Raw genomic sequence first — 22427 nt, 5'->3', positions numbered from 1 at the left:
TAAATATTTAGAAAAATGAAGATATACGTGGTGAACTTTTTGATTATATGTTAATAATTTTCTTATTTTATTTATATACAACTTTTCATATTCTGTATTTTGTATTGAATTTTACGTTTCAATTTTTTGTAAATATTGCAAGGTGTGGATGTATAAACAAAATGTATATTGTAAGTTAAACTAATGGACTGTATAGTGAATTTTATGAATTTCATTGAAACAGAAAATTTACATTGCCACTCTTATTTTCATACATTTATTACTGCAAAAAGGTATACAATAACAAGCCACTTGGCAATACCCATGACAAATAATATGAAGTACAAGATTCATTATATGCAGTATAAATCTTTATCACAGTCTCACCGAACCAGAGACTACGACACAAATAAATTATATATATTCAGGCCCAACTGGGTACTCAAGCTGATGAAAATGTTTATTTGCTTATGTGAGAAAGATTATCTAGAGTATTATGCATAGAGAAAGTTACACTACATAGATTTAAATAATACAAAGCTAATAAGATCACTTTGATAATTACAATTTTAAATAAATTTGACAAATATTTATGTGGAAAAAACAGCACATTTTGATATATATATATATCAGCATTTATTCATTGAAAATAAATACACTTATTAAGATCCCGCTTACCTAAGAAATAGCATAAGACTAGTCTGTTAGGATATATCTTTATAAAGTGCTAAATCCATTTTATACACCAAGTGCTGCTATAGTTGTCTATGTGTGTGTGATTTGGACGTGTATGAATGCTGGCACTAAAATGGCAGGACCTATTGCTACTTTACAAATATCACTTTATTTCAAACCAACACATTGTCGCCAGTAATGTGGCCAATGGCATGGTAGCAGGAATGAATAATGTAAGAAAATGAACTCAGGTGGCTAACCAGAAGCGAGAGAAGAGAAAAAAAGGAATCAGTGAAGTAAAATTGTACTTTTTCTATTCGTATAAAGAAGTGGTAACCAACGGCTTACCATTCCTTTGTACCTCTACTCCTTCGATTTTTGCATTGCTAATGATTATATGGTGAAAAGAAATAATGAACTGGCTAATCACATCTCACGCTGTCTGGTTAGCTTTAACTTCTGCAGTAACCCATCACATGTACATACTGACATACAGACATACAGACACATAAAGCACAATGTTTAGTGCTTGTCGATTGGGATCATGCGTTCTCTAGGACCATCAATCGCCGGCAGAGGAGCCTCCACTGTAAGAACACCATCTTTAGACAATGAAGACTTTATCATCTCTGGATTTGTTCCCTTCGGCAGCAAGAACTCGCGGTTGTATTCACGATATACGGACCTGTTTTCAGATTTCTCTTCGTGCTTAGCATGAACCTAAATAACATAAAAATGCAAAGAATTTAGCATATCCTAATTTCTTATACATATTTATTTCTATGAAAATTAACAAATATAAAGCAGTTTTCTAGATTGGCTACCCATTCCATCTCTGTAACGAATATTAGAGAGATAGGATGGATAGACATTCCACTGTGGAAATAAATATTAAAATATGTCACGTTGTTATTGTTATAGGACTAGACTACTGAAACCAAATTCACCGTATATATAGATATCTGTAAATTGGGTGTATTCTGTGGTCAATTTGTCTGCTGAACGAAAAACTTGAGAGTCCGGTAGAAAAAACCATGCTACCTTCTCCTGAGACCAAATATGTCACGAAAATTATTATACAGAGCCAGTACGAGCCTTATGACAAATAGTCCTATTAGGCAGGCCCACCTTTTCTTATTGGGAAGCCCGGACTCCAAATCGAGCTTGCCTACACAGCTGGGTCCGGGACAACTGACTGCCAGCCTCCATACGTACCATGAAACATATTATGAAATCCTGAATGGCTTTACTTAGGTTGAAGTTTCCATAGTGATTATAATTTACCAAATACTGCTGAGCTTAAAGTACTGATTACTGTAGACTCAAATTACAATTTTAGCCATCCCGAATATATATACAAGTAGAACCTTATAAGCTCTACTATTACTGTATCACAAATGCTCAGCCTTCGTGGTTAGCACATTTGGTAGAGTCTCCATCCTCCCCACACCGGGTGGAAAAGACTTGAGTTCGAATCCCGTCAATGACCCGAGGAATTTTTATGGGTCTTTTTCACAACGTGGCTGAGTGGGTCGGTCTCAGGCGATGGAAGTATGGTTTCTCCTCCCCGGAAACTCGGGTTTTTCGTCTAGCAAACAGAAAATCGACCTCAGAACACGCAATTTACAGACAATATACACTGAGCAACATGGCCTTAGTTGGCGTTGCTCCTAAAACCAAACAACAACAACACAAATGCTCAACCTCAAGATGATATCGCTTAAATACAAACAATTAATCTCAACTTGATGAAAACACGGTAAACTGCATTATTATGATGCAAATTAATGATTACTATGTTCTGCAAATATATATGTATATATATTTTTTATCATTATAATTCATATTCAATGTTAATGTATATATAGAATATGCTATGTATTTGTTTTTATATTTATCTCCTTTGTACTGAATTTATGCCCCTAGTCTAGTGCAGTTATGGGCTCTCTATATTTGCAATAAATGAATATTTATTTATTTATTATTTCATGGCCTAATTCGAAAACTTGCGTGAAGAGAAAGCTTTAAATCTAAATACCCGTTCAATTGTGCAATACCACATGACAGGTACATTCTAGAAAGTATCTTGAAAACAGTGATTTTGTTTTAGACTAACAGTTAAGCTGGAATATATATTTTATAAACTTTATATTTATAAAATCTGAGATATCATAAAAAATATCTACTAACTCTCTCATATCTTTTGTGTCGAATATTAGACTAAGGTTTATTTTGAATTTGTAAAGAAATATGCCTCGTTTTTATGAATCTTGAAATCCTTTCGGTCCGAAACATTAATGCTAGTTTTGTATATTTCAGGTATTTAATAGAGATTATGAATACCCTAACAACTCTCACAACGAGCTCCTATTCTGTTTATAGGGCCACATGATAACGTCTTGTGGTAATAAATCTCACCACTCTACAAAAGCCGACCTCAACGAATGGTGGGTACTGGAGAAGGTGTACCTAGCCCAATTCATCTCCTTGAAACTTATCTTCACTTTGAAGGAATTCGTCCGTGAAAATTAATTCAGGGCCTATGGCACCTAAAGCATTACACAGGGCGCAAGGCCCTCTTCCTTTCAGCAATCAAGACGCTTCCTGCAAAGATGTGGAGATCGGTCTGGTCGATCATCACAATGCCTCTCCAGATCACTACCACGATAGCTTTCCCTTTCCTGATGTTAGAGAGACGATAGCATGTTTCACGTTCTGTCCAGAGGAGAACATGTTGCGAATTAGTTTCAAGACTGGCTCTCCACCCATCTATAAAGTACCTTGATTCGTTAATCTTGGCTTCAGAGACGATGTTGACGGTGTCAGGGAAGCATTCTTGTGAAAAGTGAGTGGGAGTAAATGAAATTTATAGTTGCCGTGCATGGTCTCCATTCCCAAAGTGTGTACATTTGCCTTGAAATGCTCTATTGTGTGGCTACTGAGATAGCCTGAGCCTCTCTCTCTCTCTCTCTCTCTCTCTCTCTCTCTCTCTCTCTCTCTCTCTCTCTCTCTCTCTCTCTCTCTCTCTCTCTCTCTCTCTCTCTCTCTCTCTCTGTGGCATCTCGCTGTTATGGCTGGTTGATGATCATATTGTAACTATTGGCTGACCTTCAACTTCTTTGTAAGATACTTTTCCTGTCTCTTCATGTTGTTGGCCCTCACGGGTATCACAGTGGTTATAATCGCCGTCATCCCTACACCGGATGAGGAAGACAGCATAATATAAGAACGTGAGTAATCCAGTTAAAAAGCAATCCATTTTATAATACAACAAAATTTTATTAAAAACGAATGCAGAATTTAAAACTGTTACAGATTTATTGTAAGTGTCCAAAATCATGCAACTTTTGCCGAGACCAACTAACATGGCCATGGTGCTCAGAAAAAATAAAAAGCCTAATTAGATTATTTCCGCGCCTGCGTCATTTTAGAAATAAGTGATACTGTCGTATTACGCACTTATAGCGCGCCTGATTTGCATGTTTTGGAATTAAAATCTTATTCTGACGTCATATCTGGATTTATCATGAAAAATTACATCAGGATATTAAATTTAATGTATAAATTACTCAGTTAAGTTTAAAAAAAAAAAAAGGTTTGTAACTTTTTGGGAACCAGTGTATTACTGCTTGACAAATTATACAAAAGTACAATTCAAAACCGATCAGACAAATTAGTTACTAGAATATTATAATTAATAGCTAAGATCAATTTACGATTTATTTCTGATTGCATCTCGCTGTTATGGCTGGTTGGTGAACATTTTGTAACTATTGTCTGACCTTGAACTTCTTTATAAGATACTTCTCCTTTCTGTTGATGTTGTTGTCCCTCACGGGTATCACAGTGATTATAATCGCAGGTTATCCCTACACCGGATGGGGAGGACAGCATAATATAAGAGAGTTATCTAGTTAAAAAGCGATCCATTTTACAACACACCAACATTTTATTAAAAACGAATACAGACGTTAATTAAAACTGTTACTAAATCTGTAAATCTCTGCAAGTGTCCAACTCCTCATATAGACATGCAGCTATTCATTTTAGTGTTTTTATGCAATTCTAGTTCATCCAGCGAATGCAGGTTGTCTGTGGAAGCTTTATTCTTGATTGCATCTCCACAGATAAAAATCCGGACATGACAGATCCGGTGACCGGGGAGGCTATAAACCCCACGAAATAAGCGGCCATAAAGAACTCCGTCACTAGATTTATTGATTGTGCGAGCGGGGTGTGTGTGCAGTCGCTCTGTTCTGTTGGAACCAGCAGTATCATTCCTCTTCAAGGATACATACACATCAACTGCCGAATTATGTCCTAGTGTACTTCGACGGTCACAGTCTCATTAAAGAAAACTGGACCTATAATTCTATATGACACCATAACCTTCTATGGGTTATAGCGTGATTATGTCAAGGATCCTTCTGATATTGCGGGAGAACTTTTCTGGTCAACACTTCCATTATTCTGGCTGTTGATGTAACCTTCAAAATGAAATATGGACTCATCTGAGAAATACATTTGTCCCGAACGTTTATCCTTGCACGGACGAAACCAGTTACAGTATGTTACCCTAGCTGCTTTATCTAGTTGTGTAAGTTCCCAAACCAGTTATACTATTTATTACTTAATGTTTATTACTGAATATATTTTTGGCATTGAAAAAATTTGGATGCACGAAAATAAGTAAACGCTAGTTCTTCTTGAGAAAAAAAATATTACGACTGACCCGCACTAAATGCGACTGTACTACTCTTTGAATACCACTGCTGCTACAATGAAACTGTCTTCTGCTATCACCTGTCTAAAAATATCATATACCCTATATAGTTAATTTGTTATTGTAATTAAAGGGAAAAGATAAGTTTGAAGTTGTTAGATAATTACACCGGAGGTCAATGAGAACACAGGAGAGGACGACCTCTGTGTGTGTCTGTGTCACTGTATTTTTGGTGTCATCTATTAGGTTTGGCATCAGTTGTAGAACGTTAGGCGCATCAGCGACTTAGGCCATATTGCGCCGTATATAATATGTGTGTAAATTGTGTATGTATATTGTGTGTTCTGTGGTAGATCTGCTGTTAGCTGGAGGAATATCCGAGTTTCCGGGAGAAAAACCATGCCCTTCTCCTGAGACCGAAAAACTCAGTCATGCTGTGAAAAAGACGCATAAAAATTTCTCCTGTTATTAACGGGATTCCAATTCAAGTGTTTTCAATCCTATGTTGGGAAACGGTGTTTCTACCAACTGTGCTACACACGAGGGCTTGGCATCACAGTGTGAAGAATGCTTCTTGCAAGAGCGCATCGTGGCAACTGTGTACACTGTGATCGAAACGTATCAGTGTGGAACTATTTCGCTAATATGAACGCACAAACCTATTGTGATGGTTTAAGCCAAAGCCTTTATACATTCTATATATATATATATTGTTGCCATAGGCTGTACTGTCAAAAGTATTGGGACATAAAGATAAAAGTCAACAGTGATTTTTGTGATCTTTCAAATGTTAATACGCCGATCAGATTTTAAAACGGTGTAGTTCTTCTGGCTTGGTATGTAAAAGCTTTGTAGAACATTTTTCTGTGTATTTATAACCAATGTCGAAGGCAATATTCTTTCAACAGAATAATTTTTAATTGGGTAGGTGACGTTGGTCTTCATGGGTGGGTCCTGACACTTCTTTCCAATTCGTAGAAGGATGAGTTAGGATCGGCATTTCTAAGCGGTCTGCTCCACACCAAGCTTTGTGATGGGAAAATTTCCATTTAAAAACACAAGGTCCTGAGTTAGTGGTGGAAGAACAACGTTATTGAAGAAATCACAATATCGCTTCTTCTGCAGTGTCAATAAAAACAATCAGTCATAAACGTAAAATCAGATCTAAACCATCAGAGTGCCGCCACTGTGCTTCTCAGCTGAGATGGTGGAATCCTTTTCAAAATATTCTCCGGGTTAGCATCACACCTATGTTCTTCCATATAATAAAAACAGAGTATATCATTCGAAGAGAATCCTTTGTCATTTATTCAGAGTACACCGGACGTTTCAACAGTTGTTGTGCATTAACTTTCGTAACGATAGTTCGAGGACGGCAGTTCGTCTGTGGAACACCTGCTGCTGCCTGCAGTTCTTTGTGTTCAGTGGTGCCCTGGTAGCAGTTCCTCTACTTTCCCAAACCTTCACTGGCAGCTTTACGTTGTGCCTAAAACTGCCAATGAATCACCCATGAGGTATGTAACTATCTTCCGCTTAGGTTACAATGAAATACAATCAAAACAAGTAGTATATCGTAGTGGCTCACTGGTATCCCAGGTGGCGCATCATTCTCTTGATTTTGTTCCATGTTTTTCAAAACAAAATCGTTTAGCGGCATGCTACTGAAATTGAAATAATAATAATAAAAAAACAACTTCATTTACATTGATTTTATATTCATTATTTATGTTTTTAATTTCAATGGTCACTCGGAAATTACCACAGTGCTATGAATATTTATAATTATGCAAGAACAATGTGAACGTGCTGCAGTGTGAAAATGTGATCTGTGAACGCATTATAGTGTGCAAATTCAGTTCTGGTTAAAGGAGTTAGATATTCATCATGAAAAAGTCGTAAACTACAGCCACCACTGAGAGTAGGACTTTCCTGATAGAAGGTAAGATATTAAAATTTGTCTAACATTATTGTTATCTGTTTTATATTCTGATTAGTATCTAGAAATTATCACGTAGATTATTCAAAACTTCAATAAGATATAAAAATATTGGTTAATTCACCACAAAAACTGAATCATCAATTTGGCCTTTTTTTTTTTTTTTTCTACTATTGCGTAATAATTAAATGATTTCGCAGCAAGCCTTAAGATTGTCTCGACCTAAGATCCGCGCCTGATATATGCTGGAATTTGGTGAGGAGATACATGCGAGAGTCTGGGGGGGGGGGGGTTAGGAATGTTGTGGATAAACTCTCATTTGAAGTAAAAGTTTACTTCAAGGCTTGTACGTACAAACCACAAACATGCACTGTCAATTTGGTTGCTAGTTTGCCATAAGCAGCTACAAAGAAGATGGCAACTCTGGTGTTGAGAAGGGGGTATCGAAGTGTAAAAATTAAACTTTCCCGAATTTATATATACGGTATATATTTTTGCATTATAGTAAAAAATTTTGATCATTCAATTATCTCCTCACATAGGTTGATTATCCAGTTGACCATTGAATTTATTGAAACTGTCAGCCTCAACTATCTGCGAAGGCAACTTGTTCCAGCAATGAACGACTTGCTGGCTAAAAGAAAACTTCCTACAATTTAATCCAAACATCTTCCCCTGTATTTTGAATTTATGCCCCCGAGTTCTGGAATTCTCTATAACAGTGAAAATTACGCCTTCATTCATTTTATTGATCCCTCTCAGAGCCTTATAAACCTCATTCAGGTCTTCTCTCACGTGCCTGATTGCCAAGCTCTGTAGCCCACATAATCGCAATCTTTCTTCGTACCTTTTACTGATCTCACCATTCGAGTTGCCCGTCTTTGGATCCTTTCAAAAAGCCCAATGTCTTTTATAGATGAGGTCTTGAACACAGTATTCCAAATGTGGTCTTATAATTGCCTTGTATCTTGGAACTTCCCTATTTCTAATGATATTTAATTATTTAAATACAGAGGAACATAAGAAAAATATAGCCTCGAAGTATTTTATTTATAATTTTTTAATGCAGTCTTTCGTAATTAGGAAGGTTGCTGCTGTAGACTCGGTTGCTAAACCAGTTTTATGATGAAGATGGTGAAATATTGGCCTAATGCCACACTCGCAGGGACGCTATGTAAATACAAAAACTAGGTTACAGCAATTATGTTACTACACATTTTACTAATATTTAGTATTTAGAAATAGCGAAAACAGTCTAGTTTTAACCTTTTCAAAATTCTTAATTCTAAAGGGACGTGATTTTGAGTTTTCCAAAAAAGGAAAAGAAAGAAATGCTTTGGAATATTTTACAAGATTTGAAAAGGTTATCTCTTTTGTAACTGATCTTTAACACGTTAACGTACTTGAATGTGCAGAGCTTCTGACGAAACAGAACCGGCGTTGTTAAAACATGTATGACGAAAAATGGGTAGGGTAATTGCGGTTGAGGAGGGCAAGGAATCTTTAAAAGTTCATGCATAACAGTTTAGAGTAAAGAACATGAACAGATGTCAAAACAGGAACTATCAGATAATACTACCGACTTCTATTCATTCTTTTGCACAACACTTTCCGGTTGGTCTTATGCAGTTCAGCAAATTCTGAATGCGAACTTCAGCATATTTATTAAATTCACGAAGAAAATTTAGGCTTATAAATGTAGGAAATATATATATTTTTTTTTTTACTCTGAAAATGTCGAATACCTTTATTTCTTGTTTTTAGATGCGTTTAAATTGTTGCACTCTTTGGAGAAAACTCATACGTTGATTCAATTTTGACATTGAACCAATGTATGAGTTGTCTGTTATTATTATTATTGATTTTTTTTCTCAGTACGACAGATTTCTGTAAATTTTCCATATTTGAAATGCCAAAACACGTTAATTTATCCTGAAAACAAGTCATTAAGTTGAACATATTAAAAAAGAAAAATTCACTCCTCGTCAACATCATTAATCAGACGTGGCTCAGCATAGATTCCTCCTCAGTCAGCACTGAGCATTAATGTATGCCAGTGTCGCGTCCTTTGGATTAAAAATAGCACCAAGGAACGTCTGCTGTTCTGACCCCTCAGAAGAGAAAAGCATGCTACATCCTGGCAATGTGCCGAGGCCCACACCTTGCCACACTTGGACTCTCCCCAGCAGTATCAAGTACGGCGTATCCTCTGTGATTTAGGCACGTGTCTCGGTTAAAAGGTATAGGCGTAACTACCAGACTGATTCCGAATAGCAATGAATAATTCATTATTGGTTGTTGCCTCGCCTGTCTCTTTTCTTGCAATTAAAAAATATGTAAAAGTAAAATTTAAGTGGTATAATGTGTACACGCGTCCTGTAGTGTGACTTATGGATATTTCAGTTAACATTTATTTGGTCTACTATTAAGGGAAGCAGTATGAATTTGAGATAAATTCGGCTGCTAATGGGTGAAGTTTCATATCTTGCTCCTTTAGAGCGATTTGTCGAGCTTTACTAAATTTCATTTAATAAATTGGACCAACAGAAATCCGGCAATTATTATTTTTGTTTTCATACATGTCACATAGGCTATCGTGTATTGTGGCTGAAGCACTGGATATTATGTTCTTTGTCTTGAATGAATGAAATGTTTTTTTTTTTAGTTATAAATTATTGCTATTTGATAATGTACTTGAAATGTAACACACTGCGTATATTAACTAACTTGTTTTTCCCTCGTTCTGTTTAGACTCATAAAAATCCATAATTCAGGGTGGGGAGATAAAGGGAAAACAATGTAGTCTATCAGCAGAACTTATAGTTTCCCCCTTGGGAGGGTGCCCACAGTCTACAAGGCCGACTTTACGCACAGATAAATAAGACAATTGGCTAGGGTCCATAATTTGTCAGGGCCTGTGACAACACTCCTGGCCAGGGTTGCGTTGTTTTAAGTAGATTATCTTTTCAAATTGGGCATCAGAAGCAGTTGCTTCCACGTTCAATTTCAGACCACGGTGCATGTAGGCGTATTATTTTATTAATTAAAAAAAAATGAAAAATTAGTGCTAACATAATCTTAAAATTTTTCCTCTTTCTCCCCCTTATAGTGGAAGAACCCACAAAAATTTTCTCGCTACTATACAAAGGATGATTATTATAGTAGTAATACTTAGGCCGACGGCTTCAATGCTGCAAATATTGCTGGATGCATTTCTATTTGAGTAAGTTCATCATCATGATCCAGAATAGTACGAGTGTCGGCGGAAACGAGATATCAGAGTACCGATGTTCGGATGGCACTTAGGAAGTGTGACATCTGCCAAGAACTACACCACACTGATCATGACAAAAATACACCATCAGATGTTCCAAAGAAGGGTTTCCCACGTGCGACTGATATTTATCATTCAGTCATAATATGTGACTTTTAACAAAAATAAACTAAATTAGTATTGAGGGGGGGGGGGGAACACTCTAAACATTAACACAAAGCGTTTTAAATAAGTTTTGTTAAAGAAAGCAAGTTTGAACCTAAAAATGAAAAATATAGTAGACAAAACAAATTAAAATATAAGGTCTTTATGGCGGGTTGAAATTCTTAGTAAATTTATTGAAATGTTTGCATTTATGTGATTATGTATTTTCAAAAGAGATGATCAATTTTATCCAGAACGATGTTTAGATTACTACTACTTGTGATTCACGAGATTGATGCTAATATTACGACCCCGTCAATCTGAAATTCGATTTCGTGAACGCCATTCCATTCAGCAGATAAATACCATGAAAAATTCCCCACCAGACGTTTCTTCTGCATTCTCTCCCTTTTTTTTTTTTTTTTTTTTTGTTGTTGTTCTCAAATAGCAAGGTCGAGGACCTCCCAGAGCATCGTTGCTCAAAATAAACAGATCATTTATATTGCCTCGCATTCGCTTCCCCTTTCTCTTCGACAAATGTCGCCCAAACATTCCTAAGCGGATGTTGCTCTGTAAAAGGAATGCGCGATCTACATTTTAGAATATTTAAATATCTATCCTATGCTAAGTGTCTATTCTGTGATAGATTCTTTTGATATTTCTTCTAATTTCTAGCAGATTCAAATTTGTTCCATAAAACATTTCACTACTTTTATCACGCCATTTTTCGATATTTTTTGTTTACATGAAATTCCAGTCTTCCCCAAAGAAAAGCTGTGATGGTAAGGCCATAACTGAAATGCTCCTCTACAGAAACATGACCGAGAGCACTTCACATTAGAGTTTTTTGGGCAAATGCCAGGATATATGTATCTGGAACATATATCCTGTTCAAAAGTAAAGAAAAGAATGTTAACCTCGCCAGACATATTGTGCTTCGCTTGTTAGAGGGGAAACCAGATTTAGAATTCGCTTATATAAAGACAAGAAACAAGAAAGCAAAACTTCTGCAGTGTGAAGGCCAGCAGGAGTTGATCTTTTTTTAGCTCTCAAGCTGTATTCATGTCCATCGAGCATCTGTTTTTCTTTACAGCATGAAATTTCACTTTCGGTGCACATCGTCGCCAAGTTCAGCTTTTGTTTCTGTCAATCAGAATTAAATTTACTCCGTTTATTTATTAAATTTCGTTAATTAGAATTGAATTTGCGTATAACTGCGTTTGTTTTTTGCCCACACAATTTGGGAGTGATTTTTTTTTTTTTAAATTAGACAAGGACAATTTTTGTTTAGACAAAAATTTTCATTCTCGTAATGTTATATAAAAATATTTAAAAAATAAGTGAAAGAATATTTTAACGTCTCCGGGTAATAAAGAGCAATATTCGACCTTGCGAGCATAATTTGTATGATACTATATCATACTTCACAATTAGTTGTAACAGAAACTAATTTTATTGACAAAATTGATATGGTGGTTTGCTTGATGGTTTTACAGATTCCACAATCTGAAACACTGGTTTCCAATCGGAGTTCCCTAACCGTATTTCAAATGTTTCCCAAAATTTTTTAACGAAATTGTTTAAACTTCACATAAAAAAAAAAAAAAAAAAACTAACACTGTATAGGCCCGATTATAGGACGGCTACTTTAGCTTTACCATAATCTTCATACTCGCCGTATACTTGAGAACCTAAAAAATAGTCTCGCCATAAAAGATAAAAAAAAAAAAAAAAAGTAAAGTGCAGCCATTATCAACCCACTGCAGGATGGAAGCCTCCTCAACAATTCATGCTGAGGGAAATGGACCATAATCTGCCACACTGGTCCAGTGCGAGTTGGCAGATCGACCGTATTCAGCAGTCAGGGGCTTGAACCCCGGTCTACTCAAAGAGCGTGTGCTACTGCACTCCCACTCCTGACCACTCGGCCGTGGAGGCCGTTATGTACAACTTTTGCAGCTATAATATAACAATCCTTGTTACTAGTAGTTATCTTTTTTGTATAGGAAAGAATGAATGAAGAAGATTATTCGAGAATATTTTGTTACTTACAGGGTTTCTCGAGCAAAGGGCGAGCACCAATAGCCTAAGAAAAGGGAGACGAATTCGTAGTATCCATGTTTTATAATTACTTCTGTTATTAAATGGAAATATCTGTTAGAGTTAAGTATTCACTGTTTCATATAACAAAAAAAGTGACAGGTTTTACCCTTTTGTACGCCGTGCCGTGAGGATTTTCAGAATTAAATTCACTGCAATAGCTAGATAATTTGAGAACCAGTAGTCCATCGGAAATAAAAACCCATTCTCTCAATTTCATGTTTGGGTTTCATCCTTATGTGTTGCTTGAAGCTTCCTTCAAGGTTTCTTGTTTGAGCTCAGAGATTAACCCGTGGCTAATCTGGCCGTGAAGGGTATATTGCAAGTGTGTATATCCACATTAAAGAATATTTATTTATTTATTTATTCAGATTACTGCTTTTATTGTAGTGATTCCTACATTCGGGGTTGAGTCTAGCTTTCTTACCCTTGAGGCAATGATTGTGGCGCCTTTAAATAAATTATTTATTTATAATTAAACAGTTGGCGCCTTTAGCAAGCAAAGCACTGATATGATCGCGTCGTCTGGCCTATTGACTGGGGCCCTATCTACTTCGCTGTTAAGAGATACTCGGATTACGACTACTTAAAATATACGGCGGTGGTGTTTCTCAGCCTTCACTTATGGCAACTCGTATAAACCAGAATTAACCACTCTCCTCTGCTTTTTTTGGAGAAAACAGCTTAGTGTCGTTATTCGTTTGACTTCTATTTTTAAAATTGTTTTTTTTTTTAATGTATACGTTGCCTCTCCTCCCCAGTAAGATATCCTTCGAGACCTCCTGAAGGGTGATTGACGTACTGTAATAGTGGTGTATCACAAAATGTAGAATTAAAGCGTGTATTTTTTGAAAGGTTATTATTTTTAGTTATTTTGGCCAATGAAAGTGTAATTGGACATGGGAATTGTATTATGCTCTCAAAAACCAGCATACAGCGCAATATAAATTAAAACTGAAACTATCTCAAGCGGCTCCAGAATCAATTCGAACTTCAACCTAATGTTATAATTCATAGATAACATTGCTAATATCAAAACACACAACTAATTAAAACTGTATGAGAGGTAAGGAAGTCTTATTTAAAATGCACTATTACTACTAAGTAATGCTAGCTTTTTCGATAATCTATTGATTTATCAAAATTTCCGGCTTTTGAGTATATTTTGTCACAGTATCTGTTTTTCAGTATGAAGGAAGTGAAAATATTGGTGTCTAGTGTGTCAGTTGTACAAAACGAGAGTGACTCACGCTATTGCATTCACGTCACGGTTAAATATAGGAGCATCAGTATTCCTACATCCGAAATGAATAAGGGATGCGCTTGAACCCGATACTAACATTGCCCCTAACAGGACTTGTCACTGGTGATTCACCCTTTCATAGCTCACAGAAAGCTGACTACATTGTCCCGGCTTTATGAGATCAGCATTCCACCCCCTCTTCTTTCAGCCATCTTTGTGCGGATCTGCTTTCATGTGGATATATTTTCTGAACAGTTAGAGAGAGGGAGAGTGTGGGTGGATGGGTGGGTGGGTGGTTTACTGACCGTGTTCGCAAGCGACACGCGGTCAGTTAGAGTATGGGTACTTCGTAAGAGAAAAATATCGATTATCTTTCTTTTGTCAAAAGGCTGTAGACTGTCTGACTCTGCCTTTCTCCAGACAAGAGTTCATACAGTGACCTTATACTAGTGATATCTTTTACTTTTTGCCTCTTTTAGGTCTTGCTCTCGCTCTTCACTTTTCTTTTCCCTAGCAATAATGTCATGTTCTGACAAACTTAATGATGCTGAAAGTGGCAACATAACTAGTAAAAGAACAGTTGAGTATAGTTATTTCATACGAAGTAAGAAAGTTTTAATGTATTATAAAAATAATTTTGGTTAAATAAAAATACTAACTAGTTTTTTTAAAATAGTTTACAACACGTGGGTGACACAGTAATAGATAACATTACATATATGGATGCCACACACAAAGAAATGAATGTAAAATGCCTTTTCTTTAAGATTCTTAACTTCATTGCAAAAATGGTTAATTATAAACTACTCTGACCTAGTAGTCGTGCACGAGTATAAACAGATTATTAATATTTTTTTATATAAAAGGTTTAATATATCCCATTCCTCGTGCAGTGTTCATCAGGAAGTCATTATTTGTGTAGGTGACCTTGTGCTTTTTAATACATACCCGCCCACACAACATGTTTCTCCTGAAAGGAAGACTTTTTTCTTTTTTTTTTCATTCTCTTGTAAGCCCAAACGAAATGCTTTTCTTTACATCTAAATGTTATTTTGAGCTACTAAAACGAACATCTTATTTATTTAAACTGTTACTGAAACATCATAAATAATACTGTATCTTCTATACAAAACAGTAAGCAGAGGGAAAAGGAATCAGCAGTAAAGACTTTTGTTTACATTTTTTTCATTGTGCAAGCTAGGAATGTTAAAAAGGACTATATTTATTCTATACCCCTCTCCCCAGAATGCAGAAAAATATTTTTCATCAATTATTCCTCCGACATATCAGATTATTCTAATTTGCCCCTGTGTTTTTAATATCCAATCAGCCTGAAATTAATAATAAGTTAAACTTTTCCTTAATTAAAATTTATGCCAGACATTGTTTCTTAAGTATATAAATTCATTAAAAATTATAAGCGATGTATCATTTTTTTAAAATACTTTTCTACCATAGCATATCTCAATAGTTATTACAGTACGTAGTTTGGATTCGTTACTTCATTTCTTTGCCCAATTTAACTATTCCATTAACTTCTTTCAAATAACGTGTAACAATTATAACTACTTTCCACGAACTTTAAATTTTAGAGAATTTGATAACATAGGTAAGATTTTAGAATACACCAAGCACAGCGGCTTGGCTAACAATATTAGTTTAAAAAATCAATGATTTCTGCTGTTATCCGATACCTGCTGATAATGCAAACTTTAATTTATGAAATAACAAAATAGATTATGAAATAAAAAACTATAAATTACTTAAAATTGAAAAAATAAAACACGTTAGTTAAACGTATGTAGTGCGTTACTTTCAGGCTCTTTAGCAAATAGTAACCATTCATGATTTATATATAAAGTAAAGTGCATAAAACCAACGACTTTTATGTACATTAGGCTTAATAAATCGTTTCAAACGAGCCAAATATAAATGATCATGAAAATCCATCCACTTAGAGCTGAGTTGCGGATGAACAAAGAAATAATAATTGCAGAATTTCTATTGGTTTCTGATTTTAATAGAATTTGGGATTACTCTACACGCCTCTCTAACAGTGTTAATTATAAAATTTCATGAAAACCCATCTATAGAATTGGGATTCGAATTATTACATACGGATGGGCGGAGAAAAGAATAATAATTGCCGAATATCTATTAGCCCAATTTTAATGAAATTTTGGATGGCTTGACAATTTTTTCTAAAAGAGCCAAATATAAAAATCCCTCCATTAGGAATCGAGTTATTACATGCGGACGGACATTATGACATAAGTCACATTACACATATATATTAGGGTCTTAAATTAATGAATTTAAACATTCCAGATTTTTCTAATTGTATACTTAATTATTTAAACAAATTTAGATAAGTTTAATGTTTTTTTTCTTAATGAAATTCCAACAATTTGCCATATTCATGTAGGAAACGTGGTATTTCGCAGAAAGAATGTTGCCACTTTGTACAACATTCCGGTAATGTGGGTTTTTCATATCACGCAATCGGGTAGGAACCGCATTTAATATTTTACCGCATTTCTGAAGAATTATTCCGCTTATAAAATGAACAGGAAAATTGTCCATGTACTTCTCAGAGACCACTTCAAAACACACTGTCCAGTCACGATACGATATAGGTAGTTGCTAAGTTACTAAAACCGGTTGTTCTCACCTGTCCTGTCACGCAACTTTATTCTTTTTTAACCTTAATGAGACTGTTGGGAAATCAACTGACCATGAAGATGATTCTGACGATGAATGACTAACTGAGACCGTACTTCGCAGTTATGAAAAGTTTCGAGTTTTTTAAAGAAGCGCAATCAAACTGGTTTCAGTTAAGAAGCATCGCAGAGTACAATACAGAAACAGGAAGGATCCTAACGAACATTACACATCTAAAACCAAAATTTTAAACACAAAAAAACACGGAACACCCCTCTTAAAATATATTTAAAATTTTACTAGGAAGTTGAACAGTTCTTTACAAAGAGTGGACAATATACGAGTACAACTTAGAACCAAATTAGAAAATACTCATTTGCTTATATTCGGTTACTTAAAATGAACCCATCTGGTTTATTGATAATGAACAAACTGGATATCACTTACATAAATCAATCTGTGATGATAGGCATATCCTTAGGAATATTCGAATAAATATTTATCAACAAATTACCAAGTGTAACATTCTACACACCACGATAGATATCCAATTAATATCTATCGCGGTATAAAGCAGTGCAATCGATGGATATAAAACGTAAAAAAAAACAAAAAAAAAACATCTAATTTCCGATTGATTTTTTTCCTTTATTCTTACATTTTAAGCGTTAAACTGGTCTTTACATGCCGATTTGAAAAGCGTTTTAAAAGAAAAACATCTTTAATAAAGTTTGCAACAGTTTTCCTATTCTGGCTGTCTTTTGTGTCAATCATATATATAAGCCAGTGATTCACTCGTCTTCCATTGCTCTAAACAGGACACACTCAAAAATCATATTAAAACTCTATTAGCTAATTGCGCCCAAAAATCATTACAACTCTGTTAGCTAATTGCGTTGTGCATTTGTAATACAGTTTAAGATTTTATGGACCAGATTCATTATATTAATTAAAATGCATTCTCATTACCTAGATGCGAACAAATAGCAATCTGGCTTAAATAATAAAATCTGCGTATGAAATAGTTTCCATTTTGCCAATAAAGACATTAATTTCTGTACTCATTACAGAAGAGCATTCGATGCATTAAACACACACTTTAAAAAGATGAAGATTAATATTTGTAATGCCCCTATTTTTGTTATAAAGAGATTTAGGAGTCAGTAACCCACATTGTTCACAGAGTATAGAAGGTTAAAATGAGGTATTTAATCAACGCACGGGTCGAAGTTGTACGTAGAGAGGGGAAGGGAAGAGCAATGTCTCACTCGGCTGGATTCTTTCTCGGCCGGTGACCTTAGTTTTTATTACATTGTCTACCAGACAGAAGTCCTGTCTCGAAAACTTGGTTAAAGTCACGTTTTATTATGTATATAACGGCAGAGAATTACGCGAAGGTGACCAACCGGCCAGTGAACTACTGCAGTATCATACGCGATGGGCGCAAAAACAAAATAGTTTGTAGATCTTAGTAGGATACTCCAAATCGATCAATAAAATAATGCAAATATAATCACTAACTATTATTTTTTATGCACACGTTGTTTCCTCTATTTCTACTTAGCATATTAAATAAGCTAAGTAGAAAGCTTATAAAATATTTTCAGTACATAAATAAATGTTAAAATTTTTTTCATGTTCATTAAAGATATCGGACTAAGAAATTTCACCAGTAGCATCAAAATCGGTTCAAGTTTTTACTGGAGCAGTTTTCTGTACTTCTCTTAGGTGCTATTTGACACCAGGCATAGGGCCAAATTTCGGAAATATGTGATAAGGCAGTATTCGGTTGCAGTATTCTGAAAAATTTTGAATGTAAAAAGCAAGTGCAGAAATGCAATGACAATGCAAGTAAAGAAAGGTCTTGTTTAACAACCCTTCAAGCCGTTATATTCAAACATTACCGGTAACAATTACCCCACAAAGTATAGGTCCCGCTTGGCGTACACTTGCTTAATGAGAAAACGTGGTTTGACTACAGATGAGTATAAAAGTGTTAAGAAGTATTCAGTTAATAACATAGCATGGTAGTGCAGAATGCTATACATTGAAGAACAAAAGAGTTCTGAATACATGGTTAAACATAGAATAAATATTCAAATTGCATGAACGTAGCATATGGCAATACAGTACTTGGTTAGACTGAGGGACTCTCTGTCCGACAACAGAACACATTCTCAAAACAGCTACCTCTTAAATCTCTGGAAATTTAAGAGGTAGCTGTTTTGAGACTGCAATTTCCGATTTTGAGACTTTGCAGTCTATATATTGATTTGATGATTTTAAGTTCCATAATATGGAAGACTGAATGCTTTAATCTTGATAAATTGTGTTCAGAATAATTATTAAATAACAGAGAAGGTTAAAATAAACTTTTTTATAAGATCTACAAATACTTTTAAAATATACACTATACGAAGATATTACGAGGTAGGAACAATTTAGAAAAATGCGGATATTATGGGGGATCAAAGTAGGGGTGTTACCCTCTGTAATATATATCTGTGAAATAATATTTTTAAAATAACAAAAAATTAAAATGTTTCGAAAGGCTAAATTTTTTTCTTTCGCAATTGCCATGAGACATAAGTCTGGAATATATCGTTCTAAAATAACAGTTTCACTTCCTAAAATTAACGCATCAACAGCATTGGATGTACACACAACTGATATCTGTAGCGAAAAATATAATCCTGACAAATTATATTTCACCAATTTATGCTAGAATCAACACTTCGAAAGATTAATTAGACTGGAACTTCAGTTAAAATTCCAGTCCAGTTTCCTTACAACGGATGTAGCATGTCACCTAAATTATAACAGGGAATTCTTCCCCAAATCCCACCCCCCTTTATTCTGTATAAGGTATTCTAGCACACAGGCAACAGGTAGCTCTGTTGACCAATAGTCTGTCACCTGAGTATTCCAAACAAGGAGACATCTCGTTGCAACTCCACCCCTGTACCGGTGTTAACAAGGCGAAGCCCATTTGATAAGTATTGTAATGCATTTATTCACTGGCGTATTTTACCCTAACTTTACTACAAATTGCGCAAATGGGATGCTGTTTCAATAAGTTCTAAGAATTAATTTTATGTCAGGATATGTTTTTAACTTGTGTTCTAACGAAAAAGCAAGGTTTCAGTTAAATATGCTTCCGGTCTGATACTCAATTCATGTTTTCCATTAACATTTTATTATAAGTTTCAGCTAGTTAAGTTTGTTTTACGTTAGCTCATATTGAATATTATTTATTCGCTTTTCGTTTTTAAATCTTGCAAACATTAATCACAGGTAGAATAGGTAAACGGAAACTTTTCATCGATGTATGCCGGGCGAATAACATTTTAAATTTAAATCTTTTCTGATGCAAAATTGAACAAAAAATAATAATAATTAAAGTAATAATAATATCAATTATTTACTATATGAGTGAAACCAAAACTCCTACCTGAAGACGATTGTCCACTGTTTTCACAACGATTTCCTCTGGTAGATACTGGCTAACGTCGAAGCGCAGTTTCAGCATTTTGCCATCATCACTATCCTGAATAAGAGGAGAATTAAGTCCGTCCAGCCATGTGCGGAGTTCTGATCTATGTGTAGTTCCATCTGTTGAATGAGTAGTGGACGTGGTCGTTGTTCTCTGCTGCTGCTGTGTACTGAACATTTCTTTTTCGTGATCCATAAGTTGTGATCGAAACCGTGTCATCTCGTCTTCCATCTTTTTCATTTCAGATTCGAATCTCTCACGAATGGAATTGAACTCTTGGTCTAGTACATGGCATTCTGACTTCAGAATAGGTACTTTTCTTTCTGGAGCCATTCTAAAAAAAATAATAATAAAATAAGCTATAATACAGCGTAATTTCTTACAGTTTAAACAGCTCCAGATGTTTAAAAACGCGAGCTGTGTAGCAAATTTGGGTCATCTTCTAAAGCCGTGTAATCTATTGATTACGTATCATTGTAATCTTTTGACAAGGAACAAAACTTAACAGAAATATTATCGTTCGTTGGTGATGGTCTCGAAGACCAACTTCAACATAATTTATAAACGCTTTAAACAACGTTTCTGGATGAAAAGAAATCAAGAAAATTTTTATCTGAAAACAGTAAAATCTAATTTTCGGATCTGCCTTAACCGATACAGTATTTAAGTTATTTGAAACGATTAATACAGGCTTATAATGACTCAGACTTTTGAAACATCGGGAGAATCTAATAAACGAGGAATACTTTAAATCAGAATTACTTATGTGGATCGAATTAACTTTAATTAGCTTAAATATAATGAAATCAAAGTAATCTGTACCTGATATCTTTAGGAATGTTAGATTACTGGTGCAATGAGCTTCGGCACTGTAATGTCACTTAAAACTGAAAAACGCAGAGGGTCGACTCGCTTTTATATGGATAAGTAAAAGTCCCAGAAAGTTCGGGAATGGCGTGTCGCAAGCTGGCTCTCCTCCCTAAATTTGACTGCTGCCTCACAGAGCTACGCAAACAGATGCCACGCAACACTTCTGTAGGCCAGTGCGCAGGCGCAATCGTTCATTCGTGCAACTTGGAGTACGTATCAAAGAGAAAAATGCCAGCTATGTATACGTAGTACACAAACTGTCCAGTGAATGGTTATAGTTGCAGTCTGCTATTCAAGATGATTCCATATATGTCAAACAGAAGGGAGGAAAGAAGGGGAAATAAAGCAATGAATGTAGGTGAAAAAAAAAAGCAGCAACATTTGTACAGTGAATTACTTACTACCCTACAACAACGTTTAAGAATGGGAAACTGATTAAGATAAAAAGAGGAGGAGGAAGAGGAAAACAAAGGAAGAGAGAGGAGTACAGTTACTATGCCAGTTAAAATAGTTTTTAAATTATATGAGTCAAGCCGCCTACATTTAGTGAAATTTGTAATAAATTTTTTCCCCATTACAGCAAATGTTTACATTGGCACTCTTAGATTTTCTGTATAATATTTAACAAAAGAAGAAGAAGAAAAAAAATATATGTATAATAAAGCCAACCAGAAAGAGACAAGGACAGAAGATTAAAATATATTATAAACTCGATTTTATTCTAATATCACGGCTATTTTCAATCGAAACATAAATTTAAACAACTGTAAATTTTTGTTTTTACTCCTATCGGAAAAAATTTTTTTTCGGAAAAAAAAAAAAAAAAAAAACTGAAAGAAAAGACATCCGTCATTCACAAAGAGTTTAGCATTGCTTAGAGTGACAAAATATAGGTGTACATTGGTAAGGGACAAATTCCCTTCACGGCAGAAAATGCCAGGGGATTACCATTAAATAAAAGAATGGAATGGCTAAAATATACACGAAAAAATGAAATATGAACCGCATTATTCATCACTACATTTATGTCTAGAGTCCTGGCAATTGCAGTACAAAAGTTCATCTTAACATCACATCCACTGATCAACTTGTGCGAGATATACACTATTCAATTGCGTACGCACAGTTCTTGACAGAAATTCACACAACTACTAGGCAACAGTAGCCTCAGCGAACCACACTGCGATTTGTTTCCCATATTTCGGATCTTCTATGAGCCTTGGTAGGTCAATTCCGATATGTGTTAGGCACTGAATTGATTCTAACGCACTGGCGGGTATAAACCCGTCGGTCATCTTCAGTCTGTTGGTCTTCATTCTCAAGGAATGA

The 22427-nt window shown here is 35.1% G+C and overlaps 1 protein-coding gene across 1 annotated transcript; it reads right to left on the bottom strand.

Annotated features, from left to right (window-relative positions):
• Positions 1–240: 240 nt before the first annotated feature.
• LOC150077477 (alpha-crystallin A chain) lies at positions 241–21230 on the bottom strand. Its single transcript, XM_090386325.1, has 3 exons — positions 21051–21230; positions 20187–20562; positions 241–1374 (listed from the first exon to the last, which is right to left on the bottom strand). The coding sequence occupies exons 2-3, from the start codon at positions 20559–20561 to the stop codon at positions 1177–1179; spliced, it is 573 nt and encodes a 190-aa protein (XP_090242451.1). The 5' UTR covers position 20562; positions 21051–21230; the 3' UTR covers positions 241–1176.
• Between the last annotated feature and the right edge of the window lie 1197 nt (positions 21231–22427).

Source organism: Mastigoproctus giganteus, chromosome 12 (genome assembly GCF_048544385.1).
Source record: "Mastigoproctus giganteus isolate SK-2022 chromosome 12, ASM4854438v1, whole genome shotgun sequence".
NCBI classification, from domain to species: domain Eukaryota; kingdom Metazoa; phylum Arthropoda; class Arachnida; order Uropygi; family Thelyphonidae; genus Mastigoproctus; species Mastigoproctus giganteus.
The sequence above is the reverse complement of the archived record's forward strand: the minus strand, read 5'-3'. Positions and strand labels throughout refer to the sequence as shown.

Excerpts from the sequence above, each read along its gene's own strand:
- LOC150077477 (XM_090386325.1), bottom strand. The coding sequence starts at position 20,561 with ATGGCTCCAGAAAGAAAAGTACCTATTCTGAAGTCAGAATGCCATGTA. Across the intron at positions 1,375-20,186 it reads CAGTGGACAATCGTCTTCAG|GTTCATGCTAAGCACGAAGA; the intron begins GTAGGAGTTTTG and ends TATGTTATTTAG.